Source organism: Rissa tridactyla, chromosome 5 (genome assembly GCF_028500815.1).
Source record: "Rissa tridactyla isolate bRisTri1 chromosome 5, bRisTri1.patW.cur.20221130, whole genome shotgun sequence".
Taxonomy (NCBI): domain Eukaryota; kingdom Metazoa; phylum Chordata; class Aves; order Charadriiformes; family Laridae; genus Rissa; species Rissa tridactyla.
The window spans coordinates 58,092,834-58,115,429 of record NC_071470.1 but is presented as its reverse complement, the minus strand read 5'-3'; the positions used below and the strand labels follow the sequence as shown (position 1 = coordinate 58,115,429).

The following is a 22,596-nucleotide window of genomic DNA, read 5'->3' as shown; positions in this document are numbered from 1 at the left end:
TTTCTCATTTCCACATCTGGAGAACATACACAAGAAACCATGTAAACAAAAGCAGTATCTGCATAAAGGTCTACTTCTAGGATAGTGGCATAGCCATAGCAACTTCTCCACTTGGATTTCTCATGGGGAGGGATAAGTGTCCATGAATGATGGGCCATGAGCACGTTACTTATGCTCTTAGCAGAGGCGGCTATGACACTTGCCTGGCTCAGTACAGTCTCTATACTGCTGCTGACCTCCAACCAGATCAAGTCCACAAGATCTTCTACCTCAGACATTATCATTTCTTGAAGCAGCATTGGGACCAGCATTTCAGAAGCGGAGTGCCTCCCTCCTCTGCCAGTAAGTGGACCAGCACAGAGCTGCTGAGGTACACAGCTCCTTTGGCAGTCTTCACGTAAGAAGGAGGAGAGGAGCTCATAGAATGTGTCATCCTGCATAAATGTACTGGGACAGGGCAGCCTGGGAGCTACAGACACTATAGCCATCAACTCATAGTAGGACCCCAAAGCCAGTGTGTGGTCTCTGTGCCAAAAGTACACACAAGTGCAATACAGTGGTCCACATGTACATATAAACACGCACAGACATTCACTAGCCAATTCATCACAGTGGAAAATTGAAGAGAGGAATTAATTTTCCTCACGTCAGCCAACTAGCAGCATTAGTTTGTGACTAGCTAGTCACTGACTGTTAGCCAGCTAACAAACAGTAACAGCTAACACAAACCACAGGATGCAATACATCATCCAGGTAGCTTCATCTCTTTTCACTCATAACAACAGCAACATAGGCACCAGCTTAGACCAGGCACCTAACACATGACTAACAGTAGCTGAGAGAAATCTCACCCCGAGTTCAGAATACAGCAATTTTTCCATGGTAGCACAATATTTTCTCTACTAGAAAAACACGGATGCCTGGTTTGACTTCCAGAGAGAAGCTCAGCAAATCGGAATCCAAAGGATACTTTTATATATAAGGGCAGACATAAAGACCTCTGCAAAATGATTCTGACTCTTTAATATCTCTACCATGACAGAAAATTGTCATTAGTCCATATGGGACTATGCATTCTTTCTATACATTTAGAAAACTCCTGCTTTCAAGATAGCTTTTGGGCAAGCTTTTTGCAATGGAAGGTGAGACCACATACTGTTCTTCCATGGATGTCTACCTGGTTTCAGAGTGGGTGCTTCCTGGCTGAAGCAGGTTTTCTTTGTCCTGGTCTTTACTCATAGTCTGAATATGCACCTCACTTTGTACCACTGCAGTCCTTAACCTCTTAACTTATAAATACATTAAGGATTACAAACAGAAGTATAGTGTCATCAGTGAAGATAGTTGGAAGAGAAAAGTTAATAATCACATGAACCCCTACTGCAACAGTACAAACCTGACCCATTGCATAAACAAAAGGAATGGTTGTGTTGTTCACTGCCTTGAGTGGGTGTCTACAGGCTGTTTTACTTACAGCTGAAAACGGGGTTAGCAGAAGAGCAGAAATAACTTTACCTATTTTGCATGCAGCTATACTGAATGAAGTATATATATAGGGGGCCTACAGGAAGGATGGGGAGGGACTCTTTAGCAGGGAGTGTTATGATAGGACACGGGGTAACCGTTTCAAACTGAAAGAGCGTAGATTAAGATTGGAAGAAATTCTTTACTGTGAGGGTGGTGAGGCACTGGAACAGGTTGCCCAGGGAAGCTGTGGATGCCCCATCCCTGGAAGTGTTCAAGGTCAGGGTGGATGGGGCTTTGAGCAACCTGGTCTGGTGGGAGGTGTCCCTGCCCATAGCAGGGGGGCTGGAACTAGATCATCTTTAAGGTCCCTTCCAACCCGAACCATGCTGTGATTCTGTGGTTCTATGAATTCTTAGTACAGGGGCACTAGAGGGAGCTGCTGTAATAAGAATTCATGTTACAGCAGAACGCCTGTGAAGAGGTGCCACCTTCCTGTCCGTCCGCCAGTGTTCAGCTGTCCAGGAACAGAAGCTGAATTCTGCTCTCACCAACAGCATTAGCAAAACATTAGGATATCAAGTCTCTTTGCTTCTCTAAATTCACACCCCTACAGGTCTGCACTTCATCTCTTTCACTTCTTTCCATCAGTTGATGTCCTTTTCTCCCACCTCCGAACATCCATATCGCTGTTCCTTTCCCATACCCTATGTTTCTCCAGCACTCCTAGCTCTCCTTCCCTGTTTTTTCCCTGTAGGACACTGTCCCATTCCTTGTGCAGAAACAAAGTGAAACTTTCAACAGGCTTCAAGGTTCTCCTTTGCAGATCAGTTACAAGGTGGAGTATGCGGCAGAATCTGTGCAGCAGGGGAAAAGATAGGAATGCTAGCAAGTCATTCTGCTCAGCACTTTTGATGTCTTATGAACTGGAGAGCACTGCTTCCTCCAAGACCTCACTCTGCTCACCTCCAAACAAGTGGGAGGGCATCTCGCTTAGGAGATGAACACAAGCCTTCCCAGAGCAGAGACTAGAACAGCAGCTGCTTAACAGAGTAACTGTAAAGACTCTGCCAATGGTAGTCGTGGTATTGAGCCAGGAGTCCTTATTGTGCCCAAGTTTTGCATGCATACCTAAAAATGGTCCCCAGAGAGATATCATGCACAAAGGGAATTGTCCTCTCCAGAAATTAATTTGCCATGCACAAGATTCTTAAACACATGGTTTACTTTCAATGTGGTACAACATCAGTCCCTCATTGCTAATATTTCTGTTCTCTTGCTCCAGAACAACACAGTTACGTGTCAAACAACAGAAATCTCAGCCATAACAACTACCAGCATATTGCATAAATCATTTTTCTATTCAGTGTCTATTGTGTATTTAGAATCATCGCAGTTCAACACTGTGCAGATGTAGGTTCTTTTCTCAAGGACCTTAGCAGCCAAGATTAATTCTCTTCCAGCTTACATCAATATAACTCACTGGTATAATAAACACAGCAAAACCTGAATTACACTAAGCAGCCGTGCATGGAACAAGCAAACCACATTTTTAACTCTTTCCTTCTTTTGACTTTTCTGTGAAGGCAGAGAAGTTCTCTGTACAATGCAAAGTGTCTGATTAGTAAAAGCGGAGAATGTCGGAAAGGTGTTCTCTTCCTCAAATGAATAAATGAAAGTCAACTGGGTGACAGAATGAAGAACTAAGTGATGCCATTAACCTCAACACAGAGTTGCACTGGATATATGGCACAGCCACTGGCTGGTAATTCACATGCAGTTACATATGCAGATACACACGTACATTGTCAAGCAGCAGTAGGTAATTATCAACCCCAAAGCCTCACCTACATCATTCTGTGCAAGAATTCGACGACCAGAACCATCCAGGTTTGCGCTCTCAACCACCGACTGCTTAGCATCACACCAGTACAACTTGTTGGCTAAGTAGTCGAGAGCTATTCCACTGGGCCACACCAGACCAGTGCTGGCTATAACCTGGCGATCGATGCCTTCTAATGAAGAGCTGTCAATCCGGGGACTGACCCCCATGTCAGTCCAGAATAATCTCCTTTAGAAAACAAAATGCATACAGAAAGTTAGTAAGTAAATATTTGCCTTCCTCTCCGCAGAGTTCTTTCAAAGAAAGATCAGATCAGAGCAATAAAGGCCTGAGGCACATGAGAAAAGGTGTACACTTCAAGCAAAAATATTGGCTGCTGATCTTTTAACGCTTGCCATCGGACTCCAGGTGACTACAGTGGGACTTATGCAGAATCCCCACTCTTTTGTTGGCACAAAACCTTTGAAAAACAACTCCTCCCACCTACGCTAACTGCCAGCTCTTTGCATCTGCTTTTTTGAGTTTTCCACGTGACTGATGATAGCGGCTTAGCAAACCCAGACAACAGAAGATGATGCATTAGCCATCCTCTTGTCTAATCAGGGGTGTAACAATGCATAAACGTAACCAAAATTACCCACCACCCATGGAAAGCAAGGAAGAGTCCTCAGGTTACTTTGTTTTTTAAAAATAAACCAGCATCAGGCCCAGCCTCTTTTCTTCTTTTAATAAAATTGTGATTCTCAGGGTCTCCCTCTAAAGTCCTGAATGCTACCCATTGAGTGCTTACTGGGTTTCAAAGGACAGTGCAAGATGGCCACCTAAAATGGAGATATCCAAAGCCACAAATTACTTCCGAAGTTTGGACTCCAGTCTTCCAACACATCAGCTGCCTTTGTCAGGTTTATGGAGACAACTCACAGGTTCACTTAGCTTTATTTACATGAGCAGTTTTGCTGTAGCCAATAGAGAGATCAGTATTCTCAACAGCCTTAATCGTGTCTCAGATCTCTCTTTAATACTGATTTTACAATTAGGGACCTCGCTATAATGTCTTAATGTTTTAGTGACATCTCCTCCTCCTCCCTTTCCCCTTATAGCCCTTGCCACTACCAATAATTCTAATAAACAATCTCCCTAAACCTACTTGTTCTTAAAAGTTTTCCTGCAAAATGTCTCTATCGCATTCAACCTCTACTGAAAGATTCTTTCAGGTCTTTTATGTACAGAGTGAAGCTAGCAAAACACCCTCCCCAACCCAGCTTCATTCATCGTTAGCTACAGCAGGATATGAGCACAAAAAAAAAAAAAAAAAACAAAAACCAACCAACACATTTAAAACCATCCTACTACAGGCATATTGACTGAAATCCATGGGGCTTTGCCACTGATTAAAATGACCAGAATTTTATCAAGAGTTTAAACATTCAAAACTCCTGTGATCACCTTAACACTAGATAAGAAGATATAAGGTGCATTTAAATCAACACATCTCCACAACAGTAGATTCGTTTTAGTTTCCTCAGAAACTGAAACATGGCCAAAAAAGTCCTTTGTAAGCACCATTTGTTAAAAGCGACTACCTTCTTCGCACTAATAGATATGGAACCATCAAAGTTTGTAGTGTGGTGCTTACAACTCTCAGGGTGACTTCAGTTGGTCACGCTTTTCTTCAGCTTAAACTGCACAGAATATCTTTAATGCTTCTGGTCTTTTAATAAATCTATATGAGAAATGAACATGCCCCAACTCACAAAAGAAATCCAGCAATAAAACACTGCAGTTCACACAACTCTGCAAGGCAATAACTATCCTAACATGAGACTAATGCACTTTTTGACTTGTCAAAAGAGCAAGGTTGGTATGCTCATTTTTAAGAAGCCTCCCCAAGTATTAGACAATTAACCAGGTTTATCACTCCTTACTTAGCAAATGGGTGAATGGCAATCCCTCGGGGCTGGGAGATATCCTCCCAGATGATCTTTTTTCTTTGCATTCCATTCAGATTGCTCCTTTCGATGCATGCCTTCCTGCAATACACATAGCACTGTTAGGTCCTCCCTGCTATCTTTTTAATTACCTTCTCAGGCAGAAGTTTTTGTATTGCGTTAGTTTAGCACAAAACTGTAATAAATAACTTTACAATGACAGGAAGTAATCCTGCTGATATGAGATGTCTAGTTGTTTTATCAGCAATTAATTTATGCTACAACCTCATTATCTAGTCCAGGGCACGATAATAAAATACCTGCTGTTCTGCAGGAGACATGAAGTTCTCCTTTTTTGGGCAAATAATGAGTTGGAAATATGATCACTAATAGATGAATGTTAGTTTTAAAAGGATTCAGGAAGAAAATAAAATCCTAACTGAATGGCATTATCAAATGTATAAAGATATTTTTTTTTAATAGTACTTTTATATAGCACTTTTGATCCATAAATTGCGAAGCATTTTACATATTACATCTATTTTACAGGAAAAAATGAAGCTAAGGTTCTTATGATCACTCATAAAATCTATGGGAGAGTCAAGTATAGAATCTACATTGCCAGTCTCTCAATCCAATTTTTTTTCCAGAAAACTCTACTTATTGCTACAAACTTCACCTTGCCAAATAAATATCAGTCTGTACCTGAAAGCAAGTCTGCAGCCTTCCATGCTTACGCAAACCTGCATAGAAAGGCCACACAAAGATGGAAGGAGAAAAATACTCATGCAAATGTGGAATACGAACAGGTAAAGGCAGTAAGTGAGAAGGACATGGCAGATACCAGTTCACAGCTTCACCTTTATCTTGTCTTGTCTTACAGAGACAAGCACCACAATTTCCCATTTCACAAGACACACCTGCATATTTATACCAGAGCGCAATTGTGTAGACAAGATTGTAGTTAATAGCAAGGAAGTGCTATTTGACTTATAAAATATGGGTCATACTGAAACATCATGCCCGTTCTTCAAGGAGTCTTCATTATGTGTTCTGATCTGACACCGCCTTTTCACCAAAGGTCGATTATTTTTCTCTCTGCATGTAAGGTTAGATATCAGCTGAAATGTGAACCCATATTGTCTGCCAGTGGCCACTCCTCTTTTGTCAGAGATAATTGACAAAGACTCTCCATTAGCTTAAGGGGGCATGATTCTAGCTGTCAACAATGCTGACTTCTGTCCAAGATGTATTTGGTGCAATAATACTAATTACTTATATATATATAAAAATAAAGATATACCTATATATACACACATGCAGTGTATGTATAGAAATATGAGTGTATACATATATATATATTCACACGTGCATGTGCACATACACATATGTATACATGCGGTGCATGCTTTAGATTCCTTGTAACTGTGTCCAAACCCTTGCTTCTTGGAACGACAAAGACAAAAATACAATAGCAGATTCAAAGCGAACTTCCAGCATTTCAGTTTTAAAGAAGCTTCCAAATGTATATACTTGAGATTACAGCTACCCAATCAGAATGTGAAGCATTACTGAATTTAGAGTGATAGCTCAGCTATTTCTGTATCACCAGTCATTTATTCCAAATATTTTATGACATGCTTCAACATAAATGCACTGCGGAGCATGTACCCTCTGTCCGTCCAATACAATTTACGGTTAATCCAGTCCACAGCAAGGCCTTCGGGTATATCTATAGCTTCATGAATAACTTTTTCACGATTTGAGCCATCCAGATTAGCTCTTTCTATCCACTTCAAGGCTGTGTGGGCAAAGTAAATCTGTGAAGAAATAACAGATGAGGTGTTATTAGTTCCCATCTCACTTTCTGCTCTATTGCCCTCGTCTAATAGTTCCACTTTTACAACAACTTTTTCATCTTGAAAGTTCCCTGAACTGCTTATTCACGAAAAGCTGCACAGGTAACCTGTGATCCCTGATCAAATAAAAAGGCATTTATCCTTCAACCAGGATGACTTCTACAGGCAGCTTGTGCTTAGCAGTAAATCCTGGTTGCCCTATATACGGCCCTGTGAATATCCTGTGGTTTTGTTTCAGCGAGCAGCTACCTCACATGAAGCACAGCTAAGGAAGCAAAAGTAGGAGCAGGCAAAAAGCAGCACGTTATCATTTCACTGTCTGCTCACTTCAAAAAGGGAGGAGTGGGGAGAAGAGAATAGTAGTGTATATGTGTCAAGGAGCTGGGAAGGGAAAAGGAGTTATATAATTCGCTTCTATTTTTTTTCTTATTTGAGCCTGCATATATCTTTATTTTTACCAGATGTCTATTCTGGAAGGCTCTAACATTTTCAGAAGAGGATTCTCAGTTTTGGGTCTAAATAAAAGTTCTCTGCTGGTGGGGAAATTAGGTTTCTGTTTTCCAAGGATGAGGAAAAAGAAATTGTCTTGTATTTGATATGCAGAGGGAGCCAAACACTGTATGGCAGAACTATATACAAAGCAATGCTGAGGCTTTCTTTGCAAATGGTAGTAAAAAACCAAATAACTTTATTTTGATGCTATCCATGAGGCCAAACAAAGCAGCAGTGAGGCCTCTAGCATTAAACCGGCTAATTCAATTACCATGGGAGCACAGAGCGGTGCTGAGCTAATTTACCTTGCCCCTCAGCCCTGTGCCACCAGGACCAGCCTGCTGCAGCCTGGCTGGCCCGCTGCACATCACCTCACCTCCGCGCTGCCAGCCCCACCGTCGGGCAGAGCTCCCTACAGAAGTGGAATGAGAGCGCACAGCCCGTGTCACCGGCACAGCTGATTTATATTCAGCACAGCACAGAACAACTGCTAGTTCCCCGGCAGAGCCCTATTTCAGAAGCAAGTGGCGATGTTCCAGCAGCGCCTGAAACAATCCTCCTGTAACGCAGATCTGGTAACATTCTCATTTGTTTAGCTTGAGATGTTTCCAGCAATTTAACTGAGCTCCTCATCAGCTTTCACTGTACCATCCAGCACCTTTGTGTAACACTTTTACAGTGTAAATAAGTCCCCCCGTGGGAAAAAATAACTATCTGCCACAGAAGGTTTAGCAAAGCACAGCTGAAGTCCTATTCTTCCCAACTCTGCAGGCAAGGAGTAGGGCACTGGGATGTGGCCACATATACAAACAGCTCTTTATTGCAGAGAAGACTCCTGTTTCCAACAGCAATATCTTGTAATACGAGGAACACGTTTCATAAGAACAATAAACCCAGTGAACGTTCAGCAGTTTTGTTCAATAATGTCAGGACGTAGGAAGTAATTCTTGTTAAGATTACTCCTGCATTTAGTAGGGATTGTGGGATGTAGCTGTACAGAAAAAAAGATACTGCTGTTTTTACAGCTACCCAGTGAAAAAAAACACACAATATATTTCCAGAAAACCGTACTGAAATCTTAAAGGAGAAAACTATTAATCACACAAAAGTTCTTTGAAATTGAAATCATGCCTGAAGTGAATTTAGAAACCCAAATTCTCTGTGAATTAGCCATGTCAGTGTACAAAGCACATTAAATCAGTAAGTGAAGGATGAAACTCTTCAACTGGTGTTTGGCATCCTGTACCAGTTGTGCTCCTGGACAGGCAACAGAACAACGAGCAGCACAACATGTAATCTGGATCACTGACAGCAGAAAGGTTAAAGCACATGAAAGCCCAATCCATTTGTCCTTGCAACACTTCAAAATCCTCTCACTTTTAATGCCTTACCTTATTTTCCACTGGGTCAGAGTCCAGTGCTAAGACTATTCCCATCTGCCAGTCAAGTAAACTTGCATAATCTGTTCCATCAAAACTGATCTGGCGGATATCTTGGCCATTTGCAAATAACAAAAATGGCTTAGGACCTGTTGATGAAAATTTGCACATACGTTAATTTCACCAGGTTCAAAGTGATCTCTAGTCTGCATCACTACCTAGCTAACACTGTAAGTAAGTAACAGTAGAAGACAAAATGAGGAACAGAAGCTCAAAGAAATGAAGGCTCTTGTCCTACATTCCACTTGCCTCAGAAATGAAAGATAAATGTGAATATTGGTTTTCAACACCTTGCCCAAGATCAGCCTCAAAATTTGTGAAAAAGGCAGTCACTAGGCCTCCTGCATTTCACTCTGAGTGACTTAGCCTCAAGACAATCTTCCCTCTGCATTTCACAGCATCACCATAAATGCCAGAACACTTGACTTTTGCACCAGAAGCCTTTCACAGTAAAAGCAAGAAAAATGCTGTCATCCAGAAAATAAAGCTTTTCCCTTATTCCTGAAATGAACCACAAACTTCTCGTTCGTCCTCTCTCTCGTGCAATTGCTTGTACCTTGCTGCTCACCAGAGTCTGCCCTTTTCTCAGAAGAAATAGAAGGGTCTGGAATCCAAACATCACATCAAATATGTGGGCTTCCTGGGGCCAATGGGGGAGAAATATCCCTGTAGAGAAGGTCCTTCAATAGACTGTTCCCTGCCCTGTTCTCCAAATGTAGACACCTCAACCGAAATTCTGTAACACTGGGCAGAAACCGCACCCACATTTATATGAAGGCACAAATACCTGAATACTGCAGATAAACCTCTGCAGTACAGGAGCCCAGAGTGAAATGCAGAAGTTGGATAACAGCCTGAATCTTCTGCGAGTGAGACCGAACCCTATACTGGTTCTTGTTCTGGTATATTTCTGAAATAGGTTCCTTTTCCAAACAACTAGTACTTCCCAAGTCTCACAAAGTAACCTAAAACCAGTGCAAAAATGGATCCCAATTACGCAATCCACTTTGAAGGACTCTAAAATGTTTTTGCTTTTATTGGCAGAAATATGCAGGCATACCAGGATACCAACCTATAGCAGTGCAGTGCTTTCTGTCTCGCTGAAGCTTATATCCAGGAAAACAAGCACACTCCCAGGAGGACGGGCTTAAAGAAGAACATATCTGACTACAGCCACCATTATCTGGAGATGTACAACCTTAAACAGAGCATTTGAAAAATTTAATTTTGCCATTCTAAGAAAAAAAAAATACAACAAAATCAGAGGTATAAGCAAGAGAACAATTCACTCTGCTTAGGACTTCTACACTGCAACACATCTCAGTGACTGACAGATTTACTGAAAGGCCTCCTGCTGAAAGCAGAAGTCTAATGAAAATAAATCAAATCAGTAGTAACTTCTTACAGAGTTTTTCCTGAAAATTCGCAACACAAGATGGGTGGTGGGAGAGTGGGATATATGAAGAGGGCTTCAGTGTATTCATTATTTCAGAGAACTCTTTCTCCCATGCAAACGTCATCCCATTTACAACAGATTAACAAATTTTATCAGACTTTGCATTCCATGCAAAAGAACAGCAAACTAATGCCATTCTCTCCCCAGAAGTTAAGCTAGGATGGTGAATTGATGAAATACACTGACTTTCGAATACAACAAACCAAGTTTTCATACAAAAAGAAACTATTCTTTCTTCCTGGGGCTGTACAATGCCATATCTACAATGCCAACCCGAGCTTACTCTGTGGAGTGTCTGTAGCAAAACAGCAACGCTGACTGAATCTATGTATACAGCACAGTCCACAATACGAGAGGGATGTAAAAGGGGAAGGGGAATTTTAAAGATGAAAGGCTGGCATAAATGGAGCTACCTTGACCCCTGAGACTGAAAAGATACAGCTCAAAAGCTACAGTTCCCTGAATTTGGAAAGCTTGCTGGAATGGGGAATGACAGATTAGCAGCTTCAAAAATTCTGACTGCAAAATTATATTTGTGGGTAATTAGATTAAATTACTGTAAATTAGGCTGACTCTGAACGTGGGTTGTGCAATGTCAATAAAGTCACCTTCAGATTTCAAGCCCTAATTTTGTACCTATATAAATTTTAGGCATCTCCTGCAACAAACATCTGGTAGGTGCATTGTTATGTGCTGACAAACAAAAGAATTTGGCCTGCAAACATTGGATGTTGCTGCTTAGAAAAATCTATTAAAAATGAAGATGAATATTGCTCATCTTAGCACTCAAGGAGCCTGACATTCCATTGCCTCTTATCTTGTGCAATCATTTGCAGCCGTGAAAAATCAGAGTAAAATGCCATCATTCTCCTCTGGCTTTCAGTGCTAAGAACAAACAGAGTTTGGCAGTCACTACAGCTAGAAAAATGTTACTTACCCGTGCATGCTTTGCCGTCCACTTTGAGTATGGATCCTTCAGGACAAAAGCAAACAGGCCCTTCAGATGTTTGAAGGCAACCATGGCTACATTCAGTGTTGTTACTTGCACAGGAAATTAGCTCTACAGTAATTTAAAGAGGAAAAAAAAATCTTAAACGATGATAAAAATTTTTACTAATCCCCCCAATAGAGATGTGAACGCTTTCTTAACTAGCAAAAGAAAAAGAAACAAAGAGGGGGAGAAAAAGAGAGGAGAAAGAGAAAAAGAGAAAAAGAAGGAAGACAGGAAAGAAAGAAGAAAACAAAAAGTGCAATGTTGAGAGTACAACAATTCTGTGGTCTTTCTAGGGTTTGTTTTTGGTTTTTTCCGAATTTTTTTCCCACCCTCCCCTAATTATAGCAAAGGAGAAAGCCAAAATTGCTGGGTCCTGAAGCCATTATACTTATCAGCTTTAAATTTTCCAAAATTGTATGAAGAAGTGTTATCAAAATTTAAATAATTTAGAAAGCTTTCTTTTTAAATTTCATCAAAAAATAGATCGGGTTTTAAAAACTACAAGGAAGTTATATTGAAAGAATAAGTATAAAACACGAAGAGAATAAGGAAAAACTACTTTCCTATTACCCCAAGGGTAACAGAGATAGAATCAATGAAGACAGGAGATGAACATTCCAGAGATACAGCTATGTTCTTTAGTGGCAATTTTTGAAGCTGTAGGTGCAAAACCATCTGAGAACCTGGCAATAGCTTTCCTTTGCTTCGCATTATAATTGTTGGAGTGCCAACATTTTTTTGAGTGTTTCTTTAACGCAATTTCACAGGATATCCTCCTTCTACCCTCTGTATTGCAGTGTTGCATCTCTTTGTGCCAATTCTAATGCCATATGGTAACACCCGCTGGAAGACTGGAACTAATGCAGGTTTCCCACAGCTGCTTCTTTGAATCAGCTGCATACACTGGCTTAAATGGTGCGTAGCTCTTGCAAATATTGCTTCTCCAGGGCAACTGCGCTCTGGACTGGATTGTTCTAACCCCTTAAGCACAGTGAAGAGAGTCAAGAAATTGATCTTGTTTCCTATGAAGGCAGGCTGAGAGAGCTGGGGTTGTTCAGCCTGGAGAAGAGAAGGCTCCAGGAAGACTTTATAGCAGCTTTCCAGTATCTGAAGGGGGCCTTCAAGAGAGCCAGAGAAGAAATTTTTACAAGGGCATGTAGTGATAGGATGAGGGGTAATGGCTTCAAACTGCAAGAGGGTAGATTTAGATTGGATATTAGGAAGAACTTTTTCACTATGAGGGTGGTGAGGCACTGGAACAGGTTGCCCAGGGAAGCTGTGGATGCCCCATCCCTGGAAGTGTTCAAGGACAGGCTGGATGGGGCTTTGAGCAACCTGGTCTAGTGGGAGGTGTCCCTGCCCATGGCAGGGGGGTTGGAAATAGGTGATCTTCAACATCCCCTCCAACCGAAACCATTCTATTATTCTATGATTCTTTCTGACTAGAGCTTGTGGCTTTAGATGAAGCACTTTGTACAGGACTTGGAGGACAAAGCATCAAAATGTCTGGTCAGCATGTGGACTTCTCACCTTGCATATATCTCTCTCAAGTTGCGTAGATGGTGATATATCTGCCTTGTGCTGGAGTAGTTAAGGAGTTATACTGTCCAGGCTGCATCCCTAGCCTGTGTTAGAAAAACATTATTTTCTATCTAATTTGAGCACCCCAAAATGTAGGCATACAGTTCAAGCTAGTCATCCAGAGTAGGACCGAGTTGCGCACTAAGTGTTGTTTTGCACACCAAAGGTTGTACGACCTCCCATTAGCCTCTGGTTGCAGGACTCCCATAGATTTTCTGTCACATCTGTCTGCCTTCTGCAGCTGTCACACACACCCTGAACCCCCACGTTTGGGTCACTGAATCCTACTCCTGGTTCCCTCTTAATAGAGAGGGAGAAGTGACTCTTGGAGGTCTAAAATAGATTGACTGCTAGAGTCTGTTAGACTCTGATACTCTCTGGTAGTGATATTTAACATACCCTAGGTCCTGATCCTGCCACGATCCAGACTGAAATTATTGGTGTGCACCGGCACTTCTACCTGGGGCATATGCCAATCTTTTATTTCCATGGAAACAAGGTAGAATTTTGTTTATGTCTACGTTTCACTTCATTATGGAATAGAAAAGTGACTGAGAATATTCCAAGACATCAAAACATGGATGCATTTCACATTTTATGTTCTCGACTTACATCAGAAAGGCTTCATTAATTTCTAGGCTGAATATACACAGTGCTACATAAAGGGAGAACAAAAACCTTCACCTAGACTCTTACTGTGACTAAAATATGGTCCTTGAAGCTTACTGACAGACAGGTATTTGTTTTTTCCCTTCACTTCTCTATGTTCTCTACACTTAGTTTATTCACATTTATCCAGCTTCAGAGAGCTTCCTGGATTATGTACCTAAGTTGTATGGGTAAGTTCTCTCAGGCATACTTCTTATGCAAAATTTATTTGCTAAAAAAAAAACCAACCCAAAACCCCATCAGAAGTGCAGCAGTCCTCCTGAATAAACAACTTTATGAATACTTCTGTGTGTCTTATTCACTGTAAACAGATGTACATACATTTGATTTCATTAATTTAATGCACATTAGCAATGCTATCAACCCTGATCTGAAGAGAAAAAAGATGATGCTGATGCTTTAAACTGCTCACTCAGAGACTGTGCAAATTGTTACGCAGGTTAGACAGTGAGCCAAATTCAGAGACCACATTTAAAAAGATATAACTGCTTATCCATCAGGAATGTGCCACAGAGACTAATCTGAGCAAAGAGGTCTCTCTGGAGACCTGACTCTTTTTTTTCTGCTTCTGAAGAGGCTCACACTTGATTATTCACGTGTGACTTACAGTTCCTTAAACATGACATCTGAATTTGGTTCACTCAGTTTAAGCTGATCCTACTTATATAATAAGGGATCGGAAGCGAGCAATGCAACACACAAAACTTTCAGCATTTCCAGTGTTAATGGAGGACTCTCTCCAATATCATATGGGAGGCGTTTATGTATTACTGCTACTTACCATGACACGTTTTCCTATCGGGCAGAAGAACAAAACCTCTCGGGCAGGTGCAGTAATAGGAACCAGGGATGTTCACGCAGCCCAAAGTACAGCCGTGATTCCAGAAGCCACATTCATTGATATCTGCCAAAAAAAGCACTTACTGTGTCAGAATAATGTCATCAACCAGTGTCAGGTAATTAGATTAATGAAACAAACAAACATTCTTGAAAAAGTACTTCTGTTTCCCATTAATTTTACAAAAATATGTTCATCCTAATAAATGATAAAAAGCAAGTTTGCAGACCTCAATCAAATAAGCTTTAAAAAACTTCTAGCAAAACCTATAGAGGCTGCATGTGTCCAGCATATGTGCATAGAGGACTATTAAAAGTATGCCTTCCCATATGGATTCCAGGGCTAATTTTGTGTGCACCCAAAAAATTTACATTAGACACTTTCTTCAGGTAAAAATTATTTTAAAAAATTTGGCTCCAACATGACTTCAGTAAAATTCTCAAAACACAGAAATGGTTTAGCAGTAGAAATTCAGAAAGTAATCTTGGTGAACTTCCTGAGAACTGGATGGCTGCTGCTCAGGCAGGTCTGTAAGCTAAGAATTTTGATGCCTTTATGTCTTTTCAAATCTGGTCGTGTAGTGAAAAGGATGCTTCTAAAAGTGATATGTTAACTATTATTAATAGCAATGTTAGATTTTTATTAAAACAAACCAGATTAAAACATTTGGAAGCATGTTAAGAATTTGTGCCTTTTTTGAAAGTGGGACTTAAGACAACCATCTTGTTGCAGGATTTTTCAATGTGTCACCTTTGGTGATATATCTGTTTTAATTTTAATTAAAAATTAAATAAGCACCCATAAACGTGTCTACTTATCTGAAGCTCCTTTAACTACTCAGACTAAGACCAAAATTTCTTGCAAGAACAGCACTTGTGACACTTTCATAGATCTCTCTTTAGACTATTTCAGAACCTGAAAGGACACAAAACTGAAATGGCAAAACTGGAACTTTTAAGACCTCAGAGTGTTTTTTCATACTCAAGATATGAGTAATGTATAGTTTGTTTTCATTGTAAAGTATGTTTTCATCTCATGGAATAAAGCTGCTGGGAGATCCATGTATTACCTTCACAAAATTGTTTATTTCGACTTAAAATAAAGCCACTAGAACATTTACACCGATGAGTCCTTATGTCTGGCCTGCAGATTCTTCTTCTGCACTTTTCTTTGTTCAAACCACAGCTTCCTTTTTCTGGAAGAACAAATATAGTGTAAATGGAACAGAGTTCTTACAATATCAACCTTCAAGGAGAAACTGTTTTGAGCAATGATGCTCAGTGATGTGTCTTCTTCTCAACAGCTACTTACTCAACCAGAGGAACTTATTAATAGAAAATAACTTGTATTATTTTCTATTGGTAAAATCAGGCCAAAAAGTCACTATAAAAGCAAAGAGTAAGACTACTTGGAAGACTAAGAGTAGGTCTGTGAGAACGATCATTTCTAGCTCCATGTCAGCACAAGCAGATCTAGAGAGAGCCTGAAGTAGGGGACGGTTTGGGTGCATACCTATAGTGACTATGAAAGGGAAAACCCTGCGTAGCAGGCTTCAAACGCCGCCAGTCCTGCACAATATTATAGGTTACCAAGCTCTGTAAAACACCCAGAAAGAAGAGAGCAACAGAGAGACAGCACACACACAAAAGAGAGAGAAGATAGATTTCAAAAAGAGAGAGAGAGAGCATACAAAGACTGGAAATTATTAGCACAAAGCAGTGCTCAAGACTCACATTATTTAACAAAAAAATAGCTAATAGCTGGAAAGATCATAATGACCGTGCATTTCATTTGGACAAAAAGTGTTAGCACAGTCTAGAGAATCTTTGTACGGGGGTGGATCGTGGTTTATGACTTTGAGAAATACAAGCGTTATAAATCTTGAACTCAGATTTAAAACTCAGAAAGTTTCTGATATCCAACAAGATGTGCTCAAAATTTCTTCAAAGGAAGCAGAATAAAGTACCCAACAGGTCCCCGGAAGCCTTCCTACTTCTCATGCTTCACAGGAAAAGAGAAACAGGTATTCAAGTCATAGGAAGGATTTGCAGAGCCTTGTGTCTGTGCTCTTTTAGAGCTGTTGCTTTTGCAGATATGCAACACAACACTCATGGTTTTATTTTTGTCTCCCAAACTATTATTTTTATTTTAATCTTCCTAATCTTCTTCTGGGGTTGCTTGCCCCTTTCCCAAGCTAAGAATAGCTGAACTGCTGCTACTGAATGTGGGTATGCAGCCACCCACACATAACACTGTCTTTGCCCTCTGCTGTCTGTGTAACAGATAAGAAATCATGGGGTCATACAGACAAAGAAATTTGTATGTGAGAAATTTTCTTGTGCTATTTCCAATTCACCCTCTAAATTCCAAAAGATGGAAAGCAGCATGATATTTAAGTTCAACATTTAGTCTTCTGCTAGCCACAACACAGAAAATGATGGCCATTTGTTGGAATGACAGATCACATCTATAAAAGACTGAAATAATTTCCCAGACACACACTTCAGCTTGGCTGAAATCATACAATGGTTAGAGTTGGAAGGGACCTTAAAGATTATCGAGTTCCAACCCCCCTGCCATGGGCAGGGACACCTCCCACTTTGAGGCTTTGAGGTTGCTCAAAGCCTCATCCAGCCTGGCCTTGAACACTTCCAGGGATGGGGCATCCCCAACTTCTCTGGACAACCTGTTCCAGTGTCTCACCACCCTCACAGTAAAGAATTTCTTCCTAATATCTCATCTAAATCTACCCTCTTTCAGTTTAAAGCCCTTACCCCTCATCCTATCACTACAATCCCTGATAAGGAGTCCCTCCCCATCCTTCCTGTAGGCCCCCTTTAGGTACTGGAAGGCTGCTATAAGGTCTCCCTGGTGCCTTCTCTTCTCCAGGCTGAACAACCCCAGCTCTCTCAGCCTGTCTTCATAGGAGAGGTGCTCCAGCCCTCTGATCATCTTCATGGCCCTCCTCTGGACCTGCTCCAACAGGTCCATGACCTTCTTATGTTGGGGGCTCCAGAGCTGGGTACAGTACTCCAGGTGGGGTCTCATGGGAGCAGAGGGACAGAATCACCTCCCTCAACCTGCTGGCCACACCTCTTTTGACGCAGCCCAGGATGCGGTTGGCTTTCTGGGCCACAAGTGTGCATTGCCTGCTCATGTTGAGCTTCTCATCCTCCAGCACCCCCAAGTCCTTCTCCTCAGGGCTGCTCTCAATCCATTCTCTGGCCAGCCTGTATTTGTGCTTGGGATTGCTGTGACTGAGGTGCAGGACCTTGCACTTGGCCTTGTTGAATTTCATCAACATTGCACTTCTTTGCATCAAACTGATTAATTCTTCTCTAACAAAAGTTGTATCACTAAATGAAAAATGATGAATGGATGACTAGACGGATATTATCTATGTTATTAAGCATGTTAGCTTTTGCGAAGACTTGAATTTTACATAGTTTTAGCTAGCCTCTCTTTTTGTAGAGCCAGTTTTGAATTGGACACTTAATCTTTGTCCTTCCTGCAACTGAATCAGGAACATACAGTAGCAAGGTGTCTCATCTTTAAATACAGAGCTCATTAGAATGCCAAAAGTGCAAGTACATGCAATCACAAAACAATACAAAACAGAAACAAGTCCACATTCAAGGCTGCATCTTATGCTTATCACTGGTGCTGGATTTTTGCCCCTTGCTTGTACCATTACTGGTCTAATGAGACCTAAGACACATGGGAATTAGAGGAGAACTAACAGAAGGAATAATTTTTCCATCTGGGCAATCTCAAGAAGATATTCTCTTTTAACTGAATAAGTATTAGAACTCGATATTGCCAAATCAATATGTAAAAAACCAACCAAATTTCAAAACTTAAAGAGAATGGTGATTAAATTATGAATCACAAAGTTTTTAAGGTAATCTTTTCTGGAAGAACAACCATTACAAACCATACTTTCTAGTTTGTTTGGGTTTTGTGAGTTTTTTCCCTCCCATCATCTCGCTTATATGTAAATGGGTATTCTCAGATAATAGCCTGATGCTGATACTTTACATTGGAAAGAAACACAAAGTAATTCCTCCAAAAAAATATCCTGAGTGTACTGAATATCATTAATCTGGTGAAGAAAATAATTTTAAAAAATTCCAGAGGCAGTCTTTGAGATGTTAGGGTAATTAAGATATTTTATGAGCCATTAATAAAAGCATGAAGAACATTCCAGCAGGCATTATAAATACACATACTGTCATAAAATCTAGGATTAGCTGTCAAAGAGAGCTGAGGTAAATTAGAGGCCATCTTCCAGATACTGCTGTACTAAACTTGTGTGGGGTTGTAGCAAACCTGTAGCTGAATTAACGTTCTTCTCTGTACTTATTGTCCCTGACCAACCCAGGAAAGTCTTATGAAAGAGAATGGGAAGAGGGGACATGAGGAATTTAACTAGTAAAGTAAATAATCCAAATTCCAGTAAAAAAATCAAATCATGTCAGTTGAGCACTTCTTGCCAGTTCCCTTTTCATCTGAAGGAACTCGCTTGCTATCTGCTTTAAAGAAGGCCTGATAATTCACAGCTGACACTACATTGCAAGATACATTTTCTTAGCTTGTGCAGAGCATCCAGTTAGTCTAGATATGCTTTTATCTCCAGGTTTCTCTGTTGTAAGATCAGCTATAAATCTCATTTGTACTCCAGGCTCATTAGTCCTCCTTTCAACCCAGCTCTTGCACTGGATAAGCCAAGCAATGTACATGCAAAGTCCAAAAGGTTCATGTGGATTCAGCCTGTTAGGCTTCTTTCTACTCCATCATTTCCCAGACATTTTTACATGAAAGTATTTGGAATAAAAAAAAAGGTCTACTGCTGACATCACTTACTGTCATACAAAAATTTACTAAGCATGTTGGAAATACAAGGGTATATACTGCAAGGCGTTTAAAAACACTGGTAGTTTGTTTATTAATAAAGGTGGGGAAACCCTCTTTCCGGTGAAAAGAGAAACACCAGAAAGCAGCACGTTCTGGTGGAAGAAGTGGAGTTAATCTTCTGAGAGAAGAATAAAAGCTAAGTGCCCATAGTCATTGAAATTATGCTACACAGTCTCACGGAGAGGACATATGTAACACAACCAATTGCCCTTGAGGTTCAAGAGACCACTGTCTACGAACTACCTTTCTTGGTTTCTTCCTCTCCATTTTCATGCGTGTGCAGACATGGTGACAGACAATCAAAGAGGCCTCATGAGACCTTCCAAATCTGTGTTAATAACCCTGAGATGTGTGGATGTGCCAACGTCTGCACCACAAACGTATCCTTCCCAGTTACTCTGTGTGAGAGCACCAAACATGTCAGTTGAAAAAAATGCTTCCATCTGCCAGGATGACTGTTTTCCTCAAAGGAAGCACAGAACAGGTATTGCCATTTGGCCTGGTTGAACTTCATGAGGTTTGCACAGGCTCTCAAGCCTGTTCAGGTCCCTCTGGATGGCATCCCTTCCCTCCAGCATGTCAACCACTCCACACAGCTTGGTGTCATGAGCAAACTTGCTGAGGGTGCACTCAGTCCCACTGTCCATGCTGCCAACAAAGATGTTAAACAGCACCAGTCCCAGTACTGACCCCTGAGAAACGCCGCTCATCACTGATCACCACTTGGACATTAAGCCATTGGCCACAACTCTGAGTGTGACCATCCAGCCAATTCCTTATCCATCAAGTGATCCCTCCATCAAATCCATGTCTCTCCAATTTAGACACAAGGATGTGATGCAGCACAGTGTCAAATGCTTTGCACAAGTCCAGGTAGATGATATCAGTTGCTCTTCTCTTATCCACCAACACCATAATGCCATCGTAGAAGGCCACCAAATTTGTCAGGCATGATTTGCCCTTAGGAAGCCACGTTCGCTGTCACCAGTCACCAATTTACAGTTTCATTTTTACTCATACTAACAAACACTACTTTCTCCTCATGTCTTTATATCATCTATACCTCTGGAAACTCCTGGCCATCTTCCCTTGGGAGTTCTGCAACCATTGCTCAACACACAAATGCCTCTATGCTGTTTGGTCAGTTGTTCGTATCCAAGCAAGACTGGCGACAAAAGCTGATCCATTAAAGCAAGAATATCCGATGTCTGCTTTCCAGACAACAAGACATTATTTCCCCTGGATACCCCTCACTTCCTACTGCCTCAGCAGGAATCCTCAAGGAGGGTGAGCTATCCATAGTCAACTACCTTCATTTTCTGATCCACAGTGAAAGGTAGTGACATGACCACCTCATACTGTAGGCTGCAATTGATATCAAAGAGACCCAAGGCTCTTATTTCATAGTTATTGTGGTAACTTCAAGTCTGTCTAAAACAGGCTGATTCTTATCCAGCCATTTCATAGCAAAGCTGCGATATCCACACTATCACTTGTAGAACATACTATGCACTTAAAATCCTTTAGTGCCATAATAATCAGAGCTGTTTAGATGCTATAAAAACATCTTTGTGTAAATAAGGGGAAAAGAAGGAGAAAAATCACATTTATCTGCATGTGTATTCAGATTAATGAAATGAGCAGTTCATGCTCAGCACTTCCAGCCTGATACTCCAGCTGGAGTTACACACACCAAGTGGAACTGTGGATCACTGAAGTTAAAGGAAACTTTTTCCTTGACTTCAGCAAGGCCTGGAATTTTGCCAAAGAAAATTATTACTGTGAAAATTCAGAGTGTATAACACCATCATTGTCACGCATACAACTATATCATTACAGTTTACTTACCCAAATCGTGAGAATCTGTTCTCGCACCTGGCTGTTTAAATGGATGCACCACCTTTATCTCCACTGGTGGAAAAAACGATGGCTTCAGGCTAATTGTGACCACAACTTTTCCAGTATACTTGTTGGCTCTCCATATCATACCAGATTTCAACTCTGAATAGTACAGGTGCTCAGCAAAGAGGGACATACCAAGCAATTGATGTCTACAACAGAGAAGAAAACACAGTGTCGCATTACCTGATCCCTATATATTTACTCGCTCATACATTTTCTGAGCATCTAGTTCAGTCAAGTTCACTGTAAATAACCTTTCTTTGTATTCTTATATGCATCTTATATTATCTTACATTTATGAGGATCAGATGAGATGCCAGAGACATTCCCAAATACTCCAGCACCCAGAATCCTGCAGATTTGCAAGAAATAGATGCAAAGCAGGTAACAGGCATTTCTCACAGGTTATACAAGCTGTTGTTCAGGACCGACTCAATTGACAGAGAAAGCCTAAGTAACACCCTGCTTCTGGTGAACCCAGCAACCAAAACAGTCACTTGCTTTGTTGACAGGATGTAGGCCAGATAAGTTCCCCCATTTCCCAATTTCCAGTTCCTGCTTTGACACTTCTCACTGTCCCACGAAATCAGGGTGGAGATAGAGGGTTAGGAGTAGGGCGTTCCTAAAATCCATCTTGCTGCTTCTCCTATCACAGGAATTTAGTTTCCATTCGCTGGTTGGTTATAGCAGCCAGCAGGAACCACAGAAGGGCCCAGTTTTAAATTAGAGGGAAAGCAGAAAAAATACTGAAAGAGGGATTTTTGGCCTCCACTTTCCAATATATATTACAGGTGAAAAACGGAGAATCCATACCATCCAGGCTCAAAGGGCCTGTTGATGGCCTAGTGAACACCAGCCAACTCGAGGGAGAAAGGGGAAAAGGGTAAGGAAAAATCCAGTGTGACAGCTGGCCATGTAGGGAGAAACCAGCTTTGTGTTGATCATATGCAAATGGTGTGCTGCATATGTAAATCAGCAGGCCAGCAAAACCCTGTATTTTTCTCGTTTTGCAGTTGGCAATCCCTATTAAACGCATACGCTGACCCAGGCCTACTGACAGACTCTGCAGTGATATAGGGTAACCTTTTCCTGAGCACCTCAGTGAAAACATGCCCACCATGGAGCATCTGTACCACTGCAAAGCGTGAATGCCAAATATTAAAGGTATCAAAAAGCAGATGGGTCTAACAGACCCCTCAGCCATGCTCAGCCCCGGC

At 41.0% G+C, this 22,596-nt stretch overlaps 1 protein-coding gene across 4 annotated transcripts in view; it reads right to left on the bottom strand.

Annotated features, from left to right (window-relative positions):
- Positions 1–22,596, bottom strand: part of EGF (epidermal growth factor) — a 62,438-nt gene that overhangs the window by 21,961 nt on the left and 17,881 nt on the right. For 3 of the 4 annotated variants that reach the window (XM_054203930.1, XM_054203931.1, XM_054203933.1), the window contains exons 6-14: positions 21,326–21,528; positions 15,633–15,758; positions 14,507–14,629; positions 11,419–11,541; positions 10,098–10,223; positions 8,978–9,114; positions 6,907–7,055; positions 5,233–5,337; positions 3,312–3,535 (exon numbers count right to left, since the gene is read on the bottom strand). In XM_054203930.1, the coding sequence (XP_054059905.1) occupies positions 3,312–3,535; positions 5,233–5,337; positions 6,907–7,055; positions 8,978–9,114; positions 10,098–10,223; positions 11,419–11,541; positions 14,507–14,629; positions 15,633–15,758; positions 21,326–21,528 (1,316 nt within the window). The remainder of the gene's footprint in view (positions 1–3,311; positions 3,536–5,232; positions 5,338–6,906; positions 7,056–8,977; positions 9,115–10,097; positions 10,224–11,418; positions 11,542–14,506; positions 14,630–15,632; positions 15,759–21,325; positions 21,529–22,596) is intronic. The other variant, XM_054203932.1, reaches the window with a different exon arrangement.